General features: G+C 34.7%; 1 protein-coding gene across 4 annotated transcripts; it reads right to left on the reverse strand.

The window, feature by feature from the left end:
• Positions 1–328: 328 nt before the first annotated feature.
• LOC133670748 (protein NONRESPONDING TO OXYLIPINS 2, mitochondrial-like) lies at positions 329–21265 on the reverse strand. 4 transcript variants are annotated; one of them, XM_062091340.1, is made up of 3 exons: positions 20956–21265; positions 20734–20852; positions 329–1189 (listed from the first exon to the last, which is right to left on the reverse strand). In XM_062091340.1, the coding sequence occupies exons 1-3, from the start codon at positions 21135–21137 to the stop codon at positions 1176–1178; spliced, it is 315 nt and encodes a 104-aa protein (XP_061947324.1). In that variant the 5' UTR covers positions 21138–21265; the 3' UTR covers positions 329–1175. The 4 variants fall into 4 exon arrangements, with proteins under 4 accessions (XP_061947324.1, XP_061947323.1, XP_061947322.1 ...); XM_062091339.1 differs by having other exon boundaries at positions 20679–20852; positions 20956–21264; XM_062091338.1 differs by lacking the exon at positions 329–1189 and adding an exon at positions 19825–20202 and having other exon boundaries at positions 20679–20852; positions 20956–21263.
• Positions 21266–21726: the final 461 nt, after the last annotated feature.

The raw sequence follows: 21726 nt of genomic DNA on the forward strand, positions 1-21726 counted from the left end.
GGTTAGTCAATGGATCCGGCGTATAACTAACCCTAACCATCAAACAACCACAGTGTTCGCACTAGTAATTTAATTTAATGACAACCTTAAGAACTAGATAAGTTGATTATCAAGAAAACATAACTGTCTACAATCTATGTTTGATTTGATTAAATGTTCTCTCTAAAATTAATAACGTAGATCTGCCACAATTATTAAACTCAATTGCTTCACAAGTTCATATACCACTACTCCAGTTTTGATATCAAACTTAGCAACAGATTGTCTACACTAACAACTAAGAGTCCGCTCTAACAATTAAAATAAATAATCATAGGAAAAATAAGTATAGGAGAACAAACATATTCATCATATAAACTGAAAAGAAAAGGTAAAATAAATCTCACAGTTGTTGAAATCCGAAGGTTTCTGTGTCCTTGCAACCAAGAAAAAGAGTATAGCCTTGCATGTTTGTTGAACAACTAATAAAAAAGAAGGAATGCATGATTTCAGGTTTCTTAGAGGATGGGGTGTTTTTCTCTTCTTGGCTGGCTGCCTCCTCCTCTTCTCTCATTCTTTTTATATCCTAGGAAACCCTAGTCTCCATTTTACAAAATAGTCATCTCTTAAATAGATAGTTTACATTTAAGTACTTCAATAACTATTTTTCTAAAAAATAATAAATATCCTTGCATCAAATCTACAAGCTTGGACTCAGAAGAGCTAAATTGCTGAAATAAAAACTTGGATATCGATTTAGATGCTTAGGAACGTAATTTGAACTCTTTTCTTCATAAAACTTGTTTGCTGACAGAATTCAGTTGTTATCTTTGAAAAATCATATCTCCCTCATATGACATCATATTTGGCTAAAATTTGGAACATTGATAGGCCTTTGAGTCAGGAATCCAAAACAATTAAGTTTGCATCAAATGAATTTCTGTAGCTCCAGATATTGAAATTGGAATGACCAAAGGTCAACATTGGCAGATTAAAATATTTGACTTTGAAGGCAGCGATTTCCATTCTCTTCCTTATTTTATTTTCTTACCTTAGATTTCTAGAAAGGTATGGATGTTAGCTTTATAATGCCACTGAAATCACTTCATTTTGACCTCTAGAGCTCACGCTCTGCACAAAACATCGACTGAGGTCAAATCTGCTAATTACCTCCAATTTACTCCTTTTTGCATCTTTCATCCAAAAGTGCCTTCAAAACATAAAACAAAGAATATCAAGGAATTATATATATAAAACATAGGCAAAACACTAGTTAAATGTGGGTGAAACTATTGAATAATATGATTGCTTCAAATACCCCCACACTTAGCTCTTGCTCGTCCTTCAGAAAGGATAAGTAAAATCAAATTGAAATTAAATTAAATCAAATCACTTTGACTAATCTCCTAATCTCCTATCAATATCCAAGAATATATGCATTATAAACAAGAATACAATCAAGAAGGACAAAGAGTATAAATTTTCATGAATTTATTTACATGCAAACTTTAAAACTCAATTAATCATCAGGATTTAAATGAAATCTATGTCATCCTAAAGTGATAGGTCCTCTTATTGATATACACTCCAACATTCACGTGTTTAGAGCTTATGTGTTTAAATCTCTCAATTCAATCAATGAATATGTTCTACCATAAGCTTGCTCTTCAATCTCATCTCCATTACTAACATATTACAAGCAATGCATGAATCAAAAGGTCTTATTTTCCGGTTCTAATGAGGCTAAGGTTAAGGTGAGGTAAAAGATAGTAAAAGAAAATGTTCAAATGAAAGAAAGTAGAGCATTCTGAAAAATGATATTTCAAACAAGATATTTCATCAAAGCAAATAAATTTTCCATCTTTAATCACCAGTGTTTAACTTCTTTTTATTTCAAGCTCTTTCAACATAAAATCTTAAGAACATAAATGAACACTTCTTTTTTCTTTTCTTTTCTTTTCTTTTTTCTTTGTTTTTCACCTTTGGTAATTTTACCCATATTTTCATCAAGCATCACTTCTTCTTTCTTTTCACATAATTTCCAACCATAATTCCATGAGATATCACAAGTATATGCTCTACTAATCATTAGCCATGGTAAAAGGAAAACAAATAAAAAGTTAAGGCTTATACATGGATAAAGCAAAGAAAAAATAAACAAGCTCAAAAGGGGCTCACTAAGGATACTATGTTTTAGGTTGGCTTTTTTATTCAAGTTGTTAAAATTCCTAATGCCTTTATCATCTTCATGTATATATGTAATGGAAATGTAATCTTAACAAGATATGAAGCAAGTTCTAGAGATACATATTACTGAAAGAATGCACAATCAAATAATATAATGTTGAAGGCTCAAAAGCTTGCATTGGTATAACACTATGCACATCTCCACCAGGATATGTCTTCAAAGTCAATAGAAGATTATCTAAAGATTCCTTATGTTTTGAAATAAATCCTGACTTTTGACAATTTTCACAAGCTTTGCAGAATGCATGCGTGTCCTTGAACATGGTAGGCCAATAAAATCCATTTTGAAAGATTTTCGCAATGGTCTTTTTTGACGAGAAATGACTCCCACATGCTTCAGAATGATAAAATTTAATGACATTACTTACCTCATTGTCAGGAATGCATCTTCGAAATATTTGATCAGGACAATATTCGAATAAGTAAGGGTCATCCCAATAAAATTTCTTCACTTCGTTCAGAAACTCACCTTTGTCTTCGGTACTCCAATGAGTTGGCAAATCTCCTGAGACAAGGAAATTGATATTTTTAGCAAACCAAGGCATTGAACTAAGAGAAAGTAAGGATTTATCAGGAAAGTAATCATCGGTTGGTGTGGTGTCAGATATCGAATCTGTTGTCACTCTTGACAAAAGATTCGCATCAACATTTTCAATGCCTTTTTCATCCGTGATTTCTTCCTGAGAATAAGTCATTTGCAAGTCTTCAAATTCATCAAACTCAGTATTACTCAAAGTAGATTCAAATTGATCATAAACCAATTCTTCAATAAAATCTACTTCTTGTAAATCATTATCATCTCCAGGTTGCTTGTAAATGTTGAAAATATTCATCTCCAATGTCATGTTTCCAAAAGATAGCTTCATCAGTCCATTCCTACAATTAATTAATGCATTAGAAGTTGCAAGAAACGGACGCCCTAAAATAACAGGAAATGAATTGCATGCTTCAACAGGTTGTGTGTCCAAGACGATAAAATCCACAGGATAAATGAACTTATCGACTTGTACTAACACATCTTCAACTATTCCTCTAGGCACTTTTACAGATCTATTGGCAAGTAAAAGAGTTACAGAAGTTGGTTTTAACTCACCTAGATTGAGACTTTGAAAAACTAAATATGGAAGTAAATTCACACTAGCTCCAAGATCAAGTAATGCTCTTTCAATTTTATGTTGTCCAATAAAGCAAGAAATTGTAGGACAACCAGGGTCTTTATATTTCAAAGCATTATTGTTCTGAAGAATGGCACTTACTTGTTCGGCTAAAAAGGCTTTCTTTTTCACATTCAATTTTCTCTTCACAGTGCACAGATCTTTCAAAAATTTAGCATAAGAAGAAACATGTTTGATAGCATCCAGCAAAGGTATATTGATCCTTACCTGTTTGAAAGTTTCAAAGATTTCAGAGTTGTGATTGACTTTCCTTTGTTTAGTCATGACATGAGGAAATGGAAGTGCTGGCGGAGAATCAGTCTTTTCTTTGCAATGATCAGATTCAACCCCTTCCTTACCCTTAGAGATTGATTCATCATCATTCTCACAAGGTTCAAGAATGGGTTTTTCAATAACCTTACCACTGCGAAGAGTGATGACTGATTTGACGTGATCCATGTGTTGGCTTCCCGAACTATCTGCATTCAAATTGTATTGCCCCTTTGGATTTTGTTGTGGTTGAGAAGGAAACTTACCTTTCTCTTGGAAACTGAGAACAGATGTCAACTTTGCAAGAGTATCTTTAAAATCTGTCATGCTTTGAGCAAGTTGAGTGTTAATTGCCTCTTGCTTTTCCATAAATGCATGCAATGTTTCCTCAAGATTTCTTCTAGGAGGTGGAGCATAAGGAGGTGCATATCCATGAGAATTTTGGAAATTATGATGTGCTTGAAACGGTGGCTGTGAAGTTTGAGCATTATTGCTCTCACTCTTCCAACTGAAATTTGGATGATTTCTCCAACCAGGGTTATATGTTTGCGAATATGGGTTATGGTTGGGCCTTTGAAAAATGTTTAATACATGGGCTTGTTCATGGAGACATTCTTTAAAAGAAGGCAAGGTTGGACAGTCATTGGTTAAATGCTCGTTGGTTTCACAGATTTGACATGCAATGTCTTGAACAGATTTTAGTTGACCACTCGTTTTTAATTCTAGTGCCTCAACCTTTCTAGCTAAAGATGCAAACTTGGCTTGGAGGTCATGATCTTCCCTAAGGTTGTACATACCTCCACTAGATGTATGAGGTTGGGTTTTACTTGGTGCCTCATAAGTACCTGTGGTGTCCCAATTTTGCGCATTTTCAGCTAGCAAGTCTAGGTATTCCATTGCTTCATTAGGGTCTTTATCCTCAAAAGTTCCATTGCACATCAATTCAACCATTTGCCTATCTCTAGGAGTTAACCCTTCATAAAAATGTGAAACTAATCTCCATGTTTCAAAACCATGATGGGGGCAAGTATTAAGTAAGTCTCGATACCTATCCCAACATTGATAAAATGTTTCTCCTGGTTTTTGAGAGAAAGTAATGATTTGTCTTTTGAAAGAGTTTGTTCTGTGGGATGGAAAAAACTTCTTTAAAAATTGTTGTTGCATTTCATCCCAAGCACGAATGGATCCAGGTCTCAAATTTTGTAGCCATGTTTTAGCTTTATCTTTTAATGAAAAAGGAAAAAGCTTCAATCTAATGGTGTTCATGCTACAATTTGAGTCATTATACGTGTTGCAAACCTCCTCAAATTCCCTTAAATGCAAGTATGGATTTTCTAAATCTAAGCCATGAAAAGATGGTAAAAGTTGAATAATGCCTGTCTTAAAATTAAAATGAGATGCATCAGGAGGAAAAACTATGCATGAGGGTGCACTTGTTCTTGTGGGATTCATGTGGTCTCTAAGAGTTCTAACCCGAATATTCTCATTATTCTCATTATGAAGTGATTGGTTATCTTCTTCAGCCATATTTTCTGAAAATGATGAGGATACCCTACAAAGTCTACCACTTAATGTACGTGACCACACTCTCATGCACGTGTAAAAAGAGAATAAAAGAAAGAAGAAAATAAAAGAAAGAGAAAAAAACAAAAGAAACAAAGTTAGATACAAGAAAAGAGAAAAGAGAAAATAAAATAAATACTATAATTTGTACAAGAATTTACCTCCCCGGCAACGGCGCCAAAAACTTGACACGACCAAAAGATTGATGGCTTTTCCCAAGTGCAGGAGTGTCGAAGTAATAAATAACCCGGGAAGACCGGGGTCGAACCACAGGGAGGTTACTTGTATAAATTATAAGGAACAATAACACTAAAACAATAGTAACAACAACAACAACAATAATAATAATAACAGTGAAGAAGAAGAGGAAGAAGTCGATGAGAACTTTGAGATGGAAGATTAACGTAAGGATTAAACAATGATAACAACAAATGTCAAGGTTAGAGGATCCACTAATGGTACATCAAACAAGTATAGTATAAACTCTTATTATTCAAATGGAAACCACACACAAAGGAGGTTCCAATCGGATTATAAATTGTTAACATGATTACATTAGTTATCTTATTCGAATAATGCTAATACTTGTAAATGTTGTCAGGCATTCATGATTATAACTTATGTTAACAACAAATCAAGTTCCTTTCATAGCTCAGGTGTCGGTTATACCATACAGTATGGGCTATGAAAGTACCAAGTATTTGTTGTACCAAATGTTATACAACATAAATCTAGATTAACCATTTAACAAGCAAAGTATTAAAAGTGAACAAGATAGCAAATATAAAGCATGTTAGTATCCAACATTAAGGTCCATGTTAAGTTTATATTATACTTATTCTTACACCATTAGTGTACCCTTTTCACCTTGACATAATAAACTTAGTTAAACATAATGAAAAAAAGAAACATAAATAAACAAGGAAAGGAAATGAAAAGCATAAGCAAGAGATTAATATAAGCAAAACTTAAGCATTACAAAATATAAAGAGAGAAAGCAAGAGCATGATCTTGATCTGAACACCAAGATGCCTAAATACATGGCAAATGCCTCCTTTTATAGGCCAAAATTCGGAACTATTGATTTGTTGACTAATTGATGAGTGGGTGACCACATCTTGACTTGGTGACAATTCTTATCTTCTTGTCTGCCAAAAACGTCATTGATGACGTCATAATTTGAACAAACTTGAATCATGAAAGTTCTAGGAAATTGTCTCATCTTTCCAGGGTAAAAATTTGAGATCATTTGGACTTCTAGAACTCGAGATATGGGCTGAACACGGAACAATGTCTGGGCTGCAGGACAGATTCAGACTTCTTCTTTGTTGCTACAATTTGGACTTGAAAACGGCCTTGTTAAATCTTGGGCTCCAAATGAAAGTTGTAGGCCTATGTCTTATCTTTCCATCCATATAAAATGGACCTAAATCCAAGATCTACAGCTCCAGATATGACCCAATTACCGAACTGTGTTCCAGTTTGGACTGCACCAGCATCTCTTTGGCCATCTTTTTGTCCTTTCAATTTCAGTACTTCAACTCATCAATCAATTCTTTCATTTATGTGATAGGCCTGCATTTAAGATGAACATTTACCATAAATTAAAGGTATCTTATATAATTAGATATGTTATTATAAAACACGCTTTAGTTAAGGAGTTATTGATACTTCAAGTGCAAAATGATGATATAAAACCTTGATAAAAATGCACTTTTAAGTACTAATCACACCCCCCAACCAGCTTATTACTAGTCCCTAGTAATTAAAGCGTTAAAATAGAAAAACAATTTGCAAAATCCACAAAGCAAGGCATTCATCATTCAACTTCCATTAATCTATCCAGATAAACAAACTCTCATTAAATTTTATATATCTGCTCAATACCTCTTAAACAAAATATTAATAAACCTTCCTTGTTATGTGCTCAATGTATGAAACATAGATGATGGGGCTTTTATTGGAAGAAAACAATATTTTGTTCTAATGTTTAAGGTTAACTTCCTTAGGTTGGGATTATTTTATTTTATTTTACTCTTTTTTTTTTAATATCTATACATATAACATAAAACACAATGCATCTTTAACCCATGTAACGAGCTTTCGGTTAATGACTCCCAGACCAGTTGATCTTAGGGCATTAGGTGTTGAGACACCCCTACGAGCTTAGTAACTCGGGTTGCAGATACTGATACGTAGATAGTGCAATGTTTGATTCCCTTAAGCTTTTCTCCTTAACCCATGTAACAAGCTTTGGGCCAATAGCTCCCAAGTCAGTTGACTTTAGGGTATTAGGTGTTAAAACACCCCTTCGGGCTTAATTGCTTAGGTTAGGGAGGCTACGAAATCAAACTTATCTACGTTTTTATTATCATCATTTTCTTTTTTTTTTCTTTTTTTTCTTCTTTTTTTCTTCTTCTCTTTTTTTTTTTTTTTTTGCAAATTATAGACTATCCCTATCCCTTAATTGTTACCTTTAACAAAAGAATATAAATAATGTAATAATCCAATGTGCAACCCACAATCATATGTTAAAGTGTGTGTGTGAAAATGAAGGTTTACGAATACTTGTTAAATGAGTATATGAGCAGAATTAAGTGATAGCAATGCGAGAGTTTGTAACCCTGAATATTTCAAGAAGTATTCTAATAGGCCTTGTTATGAATATTGCAAATAACCATTAGAAAATGTTTACTAAGATGCGTCTCAAGAGTCATTAAAATTCCCCCTTACTCTACCATCATAGTAATAACAGTTTTGCCCAATGGTTTTTAAACAAAAACAGTTAGTTGGTTAGTTTTTTTTTTTTTTTTTTTTTTTTAATTACTACTACCCTCTCCCCCCAACCAAAACGAGACATTGTCCTCAATGTTCTAAGGTAGAAAGATAGAGTATAGAAGACATCACCTGAAACAACGAACACTGACAAACCTGAAACACACTTAAACAAATATAAGAGATAACAAAACAGAAAAAAAAAATTATGCTATTAATAAAACTGAAAGACATAAATTTTTACAAACTCAAACTCAAATCGTAGTTGTGATTGTGGCTCACATCTTCCCTTGATTTTACGTCCAAGAACGGCTTAAACGCCCTCTATGGGTCGGGGATAGGCTTCCCATCCAGTTTTCTTAAAAACTGGCAAACAGGGTCTTTTACAGTCAAATTCCCAAGACTAAGTCAATCACGTTCTTTATGGAAATGGGGTCATAAGTCGTGAAATGCACAATGCACATCTCCACCAGGATATGTCTTCAAAGTCAATAGAAGATTATCTAAAGATTCCTTATGTTTTGAAATAAATCCTGACTTTTGACAATTTTCACAAGCTTTGCAGAATGCATGCGTGTCCTTGAACATGGTAGGCCAATAAAATCCATTTTGAAAGATTTTCGCAATGGTCTTTTTTGACGAGAAATGACTCCCACATGCTTCAGAATGATAAAATTTAATGACATTACTTACCTCATTGTCAGGAATGCATCTTCGAAATATTTGATCAGGACAATATTCGAATAAGTAAGGGTCATCCCAATAAAATTTCTTCACTTCGTTCAGAAACTCACCTTTGTCTTCGGTACTCCAATGAGTTGGCAAATCTCCTGAGACAAGGAAATTGATATTTTTAGCAAACCAAGGCATTGAACTAAGAGAAAGTAAGGATTTATCAGGAAAGTAATCATCGGTTGGTGTGGTGTCAGATATCGAATCTGTTGTCACTCTTGACAAAAGATTCGCATCAACATTTTCTATCCCACTTCGCAACATGATCGCACTAACATTCTCTTTTGGATTCAATGCTTAGGAGGGCAATTTTTCATTTATTTGTGTTTCCAATTTCCCTACACTTAAAGCTATTTGCCCAATTTGCTTCTCCAAGTTGTGAATACTTGACCTTGTTTCCTGTTGAAAAGACATGAAATTTTGTTGCAAGGTCACGGTGTTACAAGCCAAAGTTTTCATCATCTCACAAAGATCATCACTGGATGACGACCCCATAACATTGGAGTTTGTGAACAGAAGGGGTGTATTGTTTGATAATTCTGTTGGGGTTAAAATTCATGGGGATGGAATCGTCGGCCTTGATTGCCTTGTTGAGGCTGGTTCTCATAACGTAGGTTGGGATGATCTCTCCATCCAGGATTGTACGTGTGGGAAAAGGGATTATACTTACGCTGAAGTTGTCCATTAAATACTCCATCAACTACATTAACTTGTTCAATGTAATCTTCTTGCATTGTTGGGCATATATTCGAAGCATGTCCATGTGAGGAGCATATGCTACAAGCTTTCACCTGTTGTACATTGCCATAAGCCAAAGAATGCACAAGACAAGTAAGATCATTAACTTTATTCTCAAGGTTAGAAATACTTACCTTATTTACTCGTTTTCTTGGGAAGTCTCCACGTGTGCCAAATTGTTTCGAGTTGGTTGCCATATTTGAGATCAATTGGTGTGCAACCTCGAGTGTCTTATCTACCAATGCCCCTCCACTTGCCACATCAATGATACTACGGTCAGTAGGCATCAATCCTTCATAGAAATATTGAATAAGTAGCTGATCAGGTATTTGATGATGAGTGCATTGAATGCAGAGTTGCTCAAATCTTTCTCAATACTCGGAGAGTGTCTCTCCATGAGATTGTCAAATCCCACATATTTCTTTCCTTATATTGACAACTCGAGATGTTGGGAAATAATTTTCCTTGAAAATCTTCTTCATGCCATTCCAAGTTTCAATGGAACCTAGGAGAATAGAGAAAAATCACATCTTTGCTGCCACTTTTAAAGAGAAAGGGAAAGCTTTCAACTTAACATGTTCTTTGTCAACTCCATTCGGTTTCATGCCAACACAAACCATATAGAACTCCTTGAGATGAGTATGAGGATCTTCTCCAATAAACCCATTAAATATTGGAAGTAAATGTATAAAACCAGACTTTAGCTCGAAGTTGGCATTATTGTCAAAGTTTATGCACAATGGTTGATTCTCCAAGTTTGGAGCAGCAAACTCCTTGAGTGTCTGTTGTCGTGCAACAACCATGATGTTGACGTGAGCTTCCTTTCGTAACCTGGATTTCAATCCCAACAGAATTATCAAGCGAGACAACCCCCTTCATTCACAAACTCTAATGTTACATGGTCGTTATCCAGTGATGATATTCGTGAGATGATGAAAACTTTGGCTTCTAACACTGTGACCTTGCAACAAAATATCATGTCTTTTCAACAGGAAACAAGGTCAAGTATTCACAACTTGGAGAAGCAAATGGGGCAAGAGCTTCAAGTGTGGGGAAATTAGAAGCACAAATGAATGGAAAATTGCCCTCCCAAGCATTGCATCCAATAGAGAATGTTATAGTGCGATCATGCTACGAAGTGGGAAAGAACTTGAAGAGAAAAGGTCGAAACAAATTGAGATGGAGAAAGAAGAAAAGATAGAAATCGAATTGAGTACAAAGAAGGAACATCCTTCTCCTGTGAGTTCTTCTAGGTTAAAGAAAAAGGACAAAGAAAAAGAGATTTTAGAGATTTTCAAGAAAGTGAAACTCAATATTCCTTTGCTTGATGCTATCAAGCAAATTTTCAAGTATGCCAAATTCTTGAAAGAGTTGTGTACTACTAAGAGAGCTTTCGTCATGAAATGGTAAGTATGGATGAAGTTGTATCTACTGTTGTTCAAAAGAATATGATTTTGAAGCAAAAAGCCCCAGGTGAATTTGCTATCCCATGTGTTATTAATAATGCTAGTTTCAAAAGGGCCTTGTGCCATTTAGGTGCATCCATTAGTATTATGCCTAAATATATTTATGATTCTCTTAGTCTTGAGCCTTTGAATAAAACTAGCATTGTAATACAATTTACGGATCGTAGTTTTGTTTACCCACTTGGTGTGATAGAAGATGTCGTAGTCAAGATTGATAGTTTGGTCATTCCATACGGTTTTTATATTCTTGATATGAAACATGATTCTTGTGATTCATCAAACACTCCTATATTGTTTGGGAGACCATTCTTGAAAACTGCCAATATAAAAATTGATTGTGGTAATGATATTGTCTATGGAGGTAGGAGATGAAAAAATTTAATTTAATCTTCATGATGCAATGACATATCCTTATAACAATGTTTTTTCCATCACATGTTATGACCAAGTTGATAAGTGTGTGCAGCAAGTTTGTGATTTTGATAGCGAGGATGGATTAAACGTAGCTTTAAGCTATGACTATGATTTTACCAAGATAGAAGAGATGGAGAGGCATATATATGTTCCCCAAAATGTGAATGAATCAACATTAACCTTGCAAGCTTTGCAAACTAGAGAATATGTCCCCCATGATGCAAAAGTTATTTACCCCATTATAGACAGTTAATGGGTGGAGCATATCCTTTTGGTGCCCAAAAAGACAGGAATCACGTTGGAAGAGATTTGGAATGATGATTATGAGAATGCAAGGATTTACAAAGAAAAAATTAAGAGTTTTTATGACCGAATGATTACAAGAAAAGAGTTTTATGTTAGAGACAAAGTCCTTTTTTATCATTCACGTTTGAAACTTTTTTTCTTGGTTGGACGATAGAACTCACCACTTCTATGGAGTTAGCTTAAACAATTTATGAAGAATGAACATGTCACATGTTGAACCAATTACATAAAACAAAAACGCTTACTAGAAGGCAACCCAACAGAAAGAAAAAAAATTTAGATTTGTTTTTGTTTCCTTATCTTTTTTTTTGCATTTTACTTTATTTCTATCATTCTCTTATATTCCTTTTCTTTTATTTCAACAATGAAGACAATGTTGTGCTTTAAGTGTGGGGGTATTGAGAGAATGTTGGTTTTCTTATTTTGGTTTTCTTTGTTGTTCTAAAAAAACAAAACAATTTCTATGTTCGATTCATGCATTGCTTGTAATATGTTAGTAATGGAGATGAGATTGAAGAGCAAGCTTATGGTAGAACATATTAATTGATTGAATTTGAGAGATTTAAACACATAAACCCTAAACACACAAGTGTTCGAGTGTATATCAATGAGAGGACCTATCACTTTGGCATGACATAGATTTCATTTAAATTCCAATGATCAATTGAGTTTTGAAGTTTGCATGTAAATAAATTCATGAAAATTTATACTCTTTATCCTTTTTTATTGTGTTCTTGTTTATAATGCATATATTCTTGGATATTGATAGAAGATTAGGAGATTAGTCATAATGATTTGATTTAATTTAACTTCAATTTGATTTTACATATCCTTTCTAGAGGACAAGCAATAGTTAAGTGTAGGGGTATTTGGTGCAACCATATTATTTGATAGTTTCACCCATATTTAACTAGTGTTTTGCCTATGTTTTATATATAAAATGCTTTGATATTCTTTGTTTTATGTTTTGAAAGCACTATTGGATGAAAAATGCAAAAATAAGTAAATTGAAAGTAATTAGCATATTTGACCTTCAATCGATGTTTTATACTGATCGTGAGCTCTAGAGGTCAAAATAAAGTGATTCTAGTGGCATTAAAAAGCTAACATCCATATCTTTCTAGACATCTTAGGCAAGAAAATAAAATAAGAAAAAGCATGAAAATCGTTGTCTTTAAAGTCAAATCTCGTAATCTGCCACTGTTGACATTCGGGCATTCCGACTTGAATATCTAGAGCTATAGAAGTCCATTTGATGAAAACTTAATTGTTTTGGATTCCTGACTCAAAGGCCTATCAACGCTCCAAATATTAGTCAGAAACGATGTCATATGAGGGAGATATGATTTTTCCAAGATGACAATTGAATTCAGCCAAGAAACAGGTTTCGTGAAGAAATGAGTCCAAATTACGTTCCGAAGCATCTAAACTAATATCTAAGTTTTTATTTCAACAATTTAGCTCCTCTAAGTCAAAACTTGAAGATTTCATTTAAGGCTATTTCTCTGTTTTTAGAAAAATAGTTATTTAAGTACTTAAATGTATACTGTTGACTTAAGGGAGGACTATTTTGTAAAATAGAGACTAGGATTTCCTAGGATATAAAAAGAATGAGAGGAGACGGGGGGCAGCCAGCCAAGAAGAGAAAAACACCCCCCTAATCTAAGAAATCTGAAATCATGCATTCCTTCTTTTTGGTTAGTTGTTCAACAAACATGTAAGGCTAAACTCTTTTTCTTGGTTACAAGGACACAAAAACCTTCGGATTTCAAGAATTGCGAGATTTATTTTACCTTATCTTTTTAGTTTATATAATGAATATGTTTGTTCTCCTATGCTTATTTGTCCTATGGTTGTTTATTTTAATTGCTATAGCGGACTCTAAGTTTTTATTGTAGACAATCTATTGCTAAGTTTGATATCAAAACCGGAGTTGTGGTATATGAACTTGTGAAGCAACTGAGTTTAATAATTGTGGCGGATCTACATTATTAATCTTAGGGAGCATTCAATCAAATCAAACATAGACTGCAGACAGTTATGTTTTTTTTTATTAACTAACTTATCTAGTTCTTAAGGTTGTCATTAAATTAAATTACTAGTGCGAACACTGTGGTTGTTTGATGGTTAGGGTTAGTTATAGACGGATCCATTGACTAACCAATGTTTAGAAGAGATAAATATTCAGAATATAAATTGATGTCTCGTTTCCATGATCAGTTTTGATTTCTGTAGATGGATGTTTACTTGTGACCAAGGTTTGTTCTCTTGATAATTTTCTGATTTTATTTAATTTTGCTTGATAGTTTTCTGTTTTCTTTTGCTTTAGCATAGATAACGTCCAAACCCCCATAAATTACATATCATCCAGCATAAAAATCTGACATGAACCTTCCTTGTGGGATCGACCCCTTGCTTGCTCTATACTATCTTATGTATTGTGTTTTAAGTTAGAGTAATTAATTTGTGCGACCACGACATCGCAACAAGCATGGGTCAAGCAAATCCCTTCATTGACTTCTCGTAACGCATTTTCTACCTCAAATTCATCCAAACATCTCAGCAAAGTCTCGTCAGATGATTTCTTATACAAAATCTCCCCACAAGATAAAAATCCATTGCCAACCTCCTCAAGGTCTTCTTGTCAATTTTGGATGCCCCATGGGATATGCCTTGTTTTGGATGAAATTCTTGATATCATAGTACCAAGGGTTTCCATCTACTTCTATTTCAACTGAGCAACAATGAGCTGAGTTATTTCTAATATCAATGTGTACCGGTTGTACCTTGTGCCCAAAGTCTATTCTGGCTATAGAAGCTAGTATGGCCAAAGCATCCGCAAACTGATTTCCTTCCCTTCCTAGATGGGTGAACTCTATTTCCTCAAATTCTCCAACTAGTTTAGACAGGTATTCTTGGTACAACCTTAACTTCACTTCCTTGGTTTGCCATTCTCTTTTTACTTGGCAAATGATCAGCATTGAGTCTCCATACACATCTATCTTTCTGATGTTCAGCTCCAATGCAGCCTCTAAACCGAGAATGCAAGCTTCATACTCAACCATGTTATTGATGCACCCGAACTACAACTTAACTAAAACCGGATACTATTTCTTATTAGGAGAGATTATCACTGCACCAGCTCCGTTACCACATACATTTACAACACCATTAAAGTACATAACCCAACAATCTAATTTCCCTTCCTCAACTGAAAGCACATCTTCATCGGGAAAGTCAAAGTTTAATGACTCATAATCTTCCACAGCATGGTCGACCAGGTGATCAGCAATAACACTCCCTTTCACGACTTTCCTTGTCATATATACTATATTGATCAACCAATAAAACTTTCCATCTTGCAATTCGGCTTAATAGATAGGGCTTTTCATAAATATACATCAATGAGTCTAATTTGAAAATTAACCACATAGTGTGATACAACATATACTGACGTAATCTCTTTGCAGTCCATGTCAATACGCAACACAACTTCTCAATCACAGTATACCTAGACTTACATTCTGTGAACTTCTTGCTTAGATAATAAATGGCCCTTTCCTTCCTTCCGATTTCATCATGTTGTCCCAGCACACATCTCATTGTTGTTTCAATTACTGTTAAATACAACATCAACGGCTTTTCTGGTACAGGAGGAACAAGCAGAGGTGGATTCAACAAGTACTGCTTGATTTTCTCGAAAGCCTCTTCGCAGTCTTCATTCCAAATTATAGGATTCTTTTTCCTTAACAAATGAAAGATTGGGTCATAAGTCGTGGTTAATTGGGATATAAACTGAGTAATGTAATTCAACCTCCCTAAAAAACCTCTCATATCCTTCTTAGTCTTGGAAGGTGGCATAAATTGAATAACCTTTACTTTGTCAGGATCCACTTTTATCCCTTTGTCACTCACCACAAATCCCAACTTCCTAGATTTCACCCCGAATGAACACTTCGCTGGGTTAAGCCTCAACTTATATTTCCTTAGCCTTTCAAACAATTTCTTCAGCATTTGGACATAATTTTCTCCCTCTCTAGATTTAGCAATCATGTCATCCATATATACTTTAATCTCTTTATGCATCGTGTCGTGAAACAAAGTCACCATGGCCCTTTGATAGGTGGCCCCGACATTTTTTAAACCAAATGGCATAACTTTATAGTAAAAGGTTCCCAATGATGTTACAAAGGTTGTCTTCTCCTCATCCTCATGTGCCATTTTTATCTAACTGTAGCCTGAAAATCCATCCATAAAAAAATAGGTGGAGTTGCGTGCTGCATTGTTAACTAACATATCTATGTGTGGTAGAGGAAAATCATCTTTTGGGCTACCCCGGTTTAAGTCCCTAAAGTCCACACATACTCTGATTTTACCTTTCTTTTTGGGTACCACCACTATATTTGACACTCATTGTGGATACTTGACTACTTTCACAAACTCCGCATTCCATTGTTTTTCGATTTCTACCTATACATGGATTAAGACCTCTGGATGAGTTCTTCTCAACTTCTGTTTAATCGGCTTGCATCCTTCCACCAGTAGTATCCTGTGTACTATGATATTCGTATCTAAACCAGGTATATCCTCGTAGGACCAGGCAAAGACATCTACGTAACTCGAAGTAGTGCAATCAACTCCTCTTTAGGGGTGATCAAAGTCCCTATCTTCAGCTCTCTTGATTTCTTCATTACCCACATTTATGGTTTTAAGTTTCTCTTTAGCGGGCCTCCAAGCTTGTTCGTGCTGTTCTATTAATTTTATGAATTCGCTAATGTTATTTTTCTCTCATTCTTCCTCTTCTACAGCTACTATGTATTCTTTAAAGTTTGGCCATTCATTCTCAATGTAAAGTGCAGGTGCTGTTGTGGATGATCCGCTTTCAAGGTTCCTGAAAGCGGGAAGTGATGTGTAAATGCACAGTAAAACATCAAGATGAATTTTGAAAATACATGATCTCATTAAAAGGAAAAGATTGGCTAAAAAACAAGGATAAAATCCAATTGACATCTTGAGCCTCGATTGTCAATAAATAAAAACAAATCAAAACAAAAAAAAGATAAACAATATAGATAATATTATAATACAACAATCATTGTTGATTACATTTTGACCACCAATGGAGCTTCTTGAGTCTCCCAATTCTAGAACTTCTCTCTTTCGGCTAGCTTTCGAATGAAAATCCTGGCGGTAACTTCTTCCGGAGTGTAGATGGTTAATTGCGGCAGCTCTTCATCCCTTCTTCCGGATTCAATCTTCTCAGTAATGTCCTCAACTTGATCTTCCTCCAGAGTGTTTATGTTCATTGAAGAAAGCTTCTGAAAAAGGTTGTCATGTCCCTCATCAAGTTAAATCACATATACGGCCTTTGGGAACAAAATCTTGATTGGAGGGATGGCTAAGTTTTCTTCTTTAGGCTTCCTTCCTTCAATCCTAGCCATTCTCTTCTCCCTTCTTACACCAATAGCTCGCTTGTAATCCTCTTTTTTAGGCTTATATCCAAGCCCAAACCTCTATTCTGCAGTTTTCAGCTTTATTATATCAATCCATTCAAGTCTTCCTTTCTCGATGTCATATGGGAAAAGAATCTTGTGATTTAAAAAGCTTTTAGTGTCCATTTTGGTGGCCTCCAAGATTTCTGGTTTCCTCACCACAGTGTTCTCGAGCTCCCACTCGGTATTCACAGGTGCTTAAAGGGAAGGAAAGGGGGCTGGAATGAGTGGGAAGAAACTGACATAAAAATAAAAAAGAAAACCAAAAAAGGAAGAAAAAGAGGAAAAAATGGGAGAAAGAGGGAGGGGATATACTACCAAACTATCCAAACCTACTTAAAGTTGAAAGGTATGGGTCATGTAGTCTCCTTTTGCCCCCTTTTTCTTCAAACCTAGAACTGAAAATGATGAAGGATCCCTAAGAAAAATTGACCTAAACCCCTTAGGCTAATTGTAAAGGAAATTGAAAACAACTAAGAGGACAAGCAAAAGGACAAAATGAGACCAATTTTGAGAACATCTAAGAATAATGAATAAAATGGAAAGAATAAAACTTGGTAGAGGGCCGGCCACCGTAATGGGACTGGCCGGAATGCATTGTGTAAGAAGATGCATGTGTATTCATGTAAAATCATGTGACTTGGCTGGGATTTGATGACAGATGTGTGCTGGAATTGAAAATGAATGTGTGATCATGTTAAAATCATGAAACTTGCAAGGATTTGATGATATATATTATGCTGGAATTGAGAGTGCATGTATGTGTTCATGTTAAAATTATGCAACTCTGCTGGGATTTGATGATATACTATGTGCTGGCATTGAGAATGCATGTGTGTTCATGTTAAAACCAAGAAACCCTATTGGGATTTGATGATATATTATGTGCTGGAATTGAAAATGCATGTGTATTCTACAACGAATTTCAAATTCACTGCTGAAATTGAGTTGGTTGCAGCGAATTAACATTCGCTGCCGAATTATGTGTCCTGCAACGAAGATGGGATTCGCTGCCGAAGTTGTATTGTCTGCAGCGAATTTGTAATTCGCTGCCGAAATTGAGTTGGTTGCAGCGAATTAATATTCGCTGCTGAATTATGTGTCCTGCAGCAAAGTTGGGATTCGCTGTTGAAATTGTATTGTCTGTGTAATTCACTGCCAAAATTGAGTTCTTTGCAGCAAATTAACATTCGTTGTTGAATGGTGTCTCACAGCAAAGTTGGGATTCGTTGTCAAATGGTGTCCCGCAGCGAAGTTGGGATTCGCTGCAAAAGTTGTATTGTATTTTTTCTAATTCACCTGGTGTAATGAATCCTTTATTGATTACTTAAATATATTTATATAGTTCATATATATACCTAATATCTACTCATTTGTTACCCTTAATTAAGATAACATGCAGCATAATCAAAACATAACTCTCTATATAAGATAACTTAATGATCTCAAATCTAAGAATCACTTATATAACCGTCATGTGAGCCTTTTCATAGACACATGTGAACTCACCATATAAAATTCTTATGTGAGTCAATTCAATGTATAATTGTATATGTCATTCGACAAACACATACATTTTAGTTCTTGGTATCCCTCGTACCTCAACTTATGAGAACTGCTTTTTTTCATAAAAAAACCATAATATGTATTAGCCTCAACAGCTCTAATTAATGTCTAGTTCTATTACAGCATTGACCATAAATATTTAGAAATAATGTTTTGATCTAATAGAAATTTTATAATTAAAACAACTTCATAATTTCCTTTGCAAAACATTTTTGTTTCAAGAACTTTATTTTTACTTTAGATTAATTAATTAAACATATGATGAATATTAAAAATAAATAACCCTTTATTAATAAATTAAATATATTTACCTGAACAAAATCAATGTAATGTGTAACAAACTGATTGACTGACTAAAGACATGTACACAAATAAACCTCCCATTATTCTGATCTCTCCTAATAGGTCACCTTGGAACTTACAGACCAAGCTCTAAAGAAATGAACACCTCAAACACAGGATCAGATAACAGACAAGCGCCCTCTTTAAGGAAAGAACAAGACATTGACATAAATTAACAAAACAACTCTTTCTGTATTGCAAGCATGTGATAATCCTAAGAAAACTTTCTATATTGTATTATTTATGGAACCACGAATTCCATAGTGATCATAGAACTTCCTTTCATAATTTTTCTATAAATGACTGAATGCATAGAATCTAATAATTGTCACATGAAACATCATCCAACGAAGTTCCACATTGTTTTCAAGTCATAGATTGTATGGTTGATTGACAAGACCCACGTCCAAAAACAGCAAACATGTCTCACGGGCAATCAACTCCATCTGGGAAATGTAGCAGGTAAGTTACCAAGGTATTCTAAATTCCTCACAAATACATTACTTGATGTGCATAAAGTTCAAGCTTGTTATAAAGGAAAAAGAAAAGGACTCAGTGACAGCCTCATTGACCCTTTTGAACCCGTCTGACCAGCTTCACATTTTAACAACACACTAGCTTGTCAATTCCTCTACCATAATTGACAACAGTTTTTTGTGATATGTGTTTCAGAATTAACAAAATCATCTCACTAACATCTTCTAACCTTCGCGTTGTATGATAGACTAAATTGTTCTGAAAACCATCAAAGTTTATTGTTTTGGTTGGTAACCAAATGAGTATAGAATCCAGTTATCCTCTAATAGAATACTTTTAGTACAGAAAGTTAAAATTGAGTTTAGCTGAAAAGATCGCAAAGTATCCCAGAAAAAATTACCAAGAAAACAGAAAGCGGATTCTAACAAATCAAGAACACTGGTTGCTCCTAAGTTACACTGACGCAAGAGAAGCCCATGCATGCTACGTTTAAGGGCTAGTTTAACATCATCCAAACAAGTTTAGCAAGCAGCATTGACATGGGCATACATCAACACGGAACTAAGGCCTCCATTTTGATATAACCAAATATTTTTAAGATGATTAAAAAAGCACTCATAGTTTCATACTTGACAACGATGCAGACAACAAGTCCACGGTTTTTTTCTTTGAATTATGTGCCTGCAGGAACCAAATATTCCAGTCAGATTGCGTTAAACCCGATTAAAGCACTCTCAATTGTCATCCCGCTCAACACCCTCAATTTGTCTTAACAACGTAATGCCAGCTTAATGTACAAAAAATGAGCCCAATAAGCTCAAGCAAAGATACAACCTGGATAAAGAATCTTAATTTTAGCACTAGCACTAGACTCTTCAATTTCTAATTAATACCTTGATCAAATTTATATACTAAGTAAGCATTAACTCGCCACGTCAAACCCAAACTAAACTTGTAATTCTTTAACTGCAAAAACTTCTTTTTTCAGCAATTTTCAGTATTACATCCATTGGAATTTTAAATTCCAAATTCAAAAAGATAAATCGAATTGAATTAAACGCTTCATTATTCATTCACGAAATCATAGGAGAAATTAAACATTTCCATGAAGGAGAAAAATTCAATTCAACAGCTGAAAAGGGGGGGGGGATACTCACTAGAGAAACAATAAAAGCTAGTATTAGAGGCCGGGAGAGGTGCAGCAGAGTGTACCCTGAGAGAGCGCTCGGAAATTCCTGGATGTGGTACTTAAGCATGATGTCATCCTCGACGCCGCCACCGCGCTGTGTAGTGGCAGCAGCGACTGAACGCATCCCAACTCACATGGTGCCCTACGGACACACAAAATCAATGAGTTAATAAATTTAAAACACACCCTATATATACATACATAAAGTTATAGATATATACGTGTATCCGTAAGAGTGAGTTAACCTTGAAAAGGAGAATCGAGAGGAGGTTGGTGGTTTGGATGGGAGAAGGAAGTGAGAAGCGGTGGCAGATCTGGTGGGGGTGGAGGGAGATTTAGGAGCCTTAGATGATCTGATGGCTGATTTGATGGACGATAGAGATGATTTGGAGATAAATTTCCTGCAAGATGAAGAGGAGGAGGCCATTGAATTAATGGAATGAAAATGAAAGTAAGCCTGCCTTTTGAGGGTTTACTTAGGGTTTATGAGAGAAACGGCCAAAAACAAGACCAGAACTGGAGAAGGATTGCTTGGGTAAGGCCGGGCTGGACCAGGCTTGGCTTTGCTTTGCTTGGGTCAGTTGAGGTTGCATCTAATAGTAATTAATTATGAAATACACATTCCCATGTTTTTCATTCAAGACCTGAAAATAAAAATATTTTTGGTAACTGAAAATTATTGCAGTTTGCAGTTTTACTTTCCAGCTAATTACATACCGGGATAGATAAAAAGGAATGTTCTCTTCTTGATTTTGAATATTGGAATCAACTTTAAAACGAATTTAATTAGAATGAATGCATTTGAGAATTCTCCTTAAAAAAATAGATTTAATCCCAATTAATATATAAATTTATATATTTATAAGGTCTTAGATATTTATTATCTAATTATTATTTAATAAATAATATATATATATATATCAATATTAATACAAACACTTTTCAATAAAATCCGAATAAATTTAATAATATTTATACCTTACTTGTTTTACTCATTATTTATATATTAAAATAAC

The sequence above is a fragment of the Populus nigra genome, chromosome 13 (assembly GCF_951802175.1).
Source record: "Populus nigra chromosome 13, ddPopNigr1.1, whole genome shotgun sequence".
NCBI lineage: Eukaryota > Viridiplantae > Streptophyta > Magnoliopsida > Malpighiales > Salicaceae > Populus > Populus nigra.

Excerpts from the sequence above, each read along its gene's own strand:
- LOC133670748 (XM_062091339.1), bottom strand. The coding sequence starts at position 21,137 with ATGGCCTCCTCCTCTTCATCTTGCAGGAAATTTATCTCCAAATCATCT. Across the intron at positions 20,853-20,955 it reads TCTCGATTCTCCTTTTCAAG|GGCACCATGTGAGTTGGGAT; the intron begins GTTAACTCACTC and ends GTGTGTCCGTAG.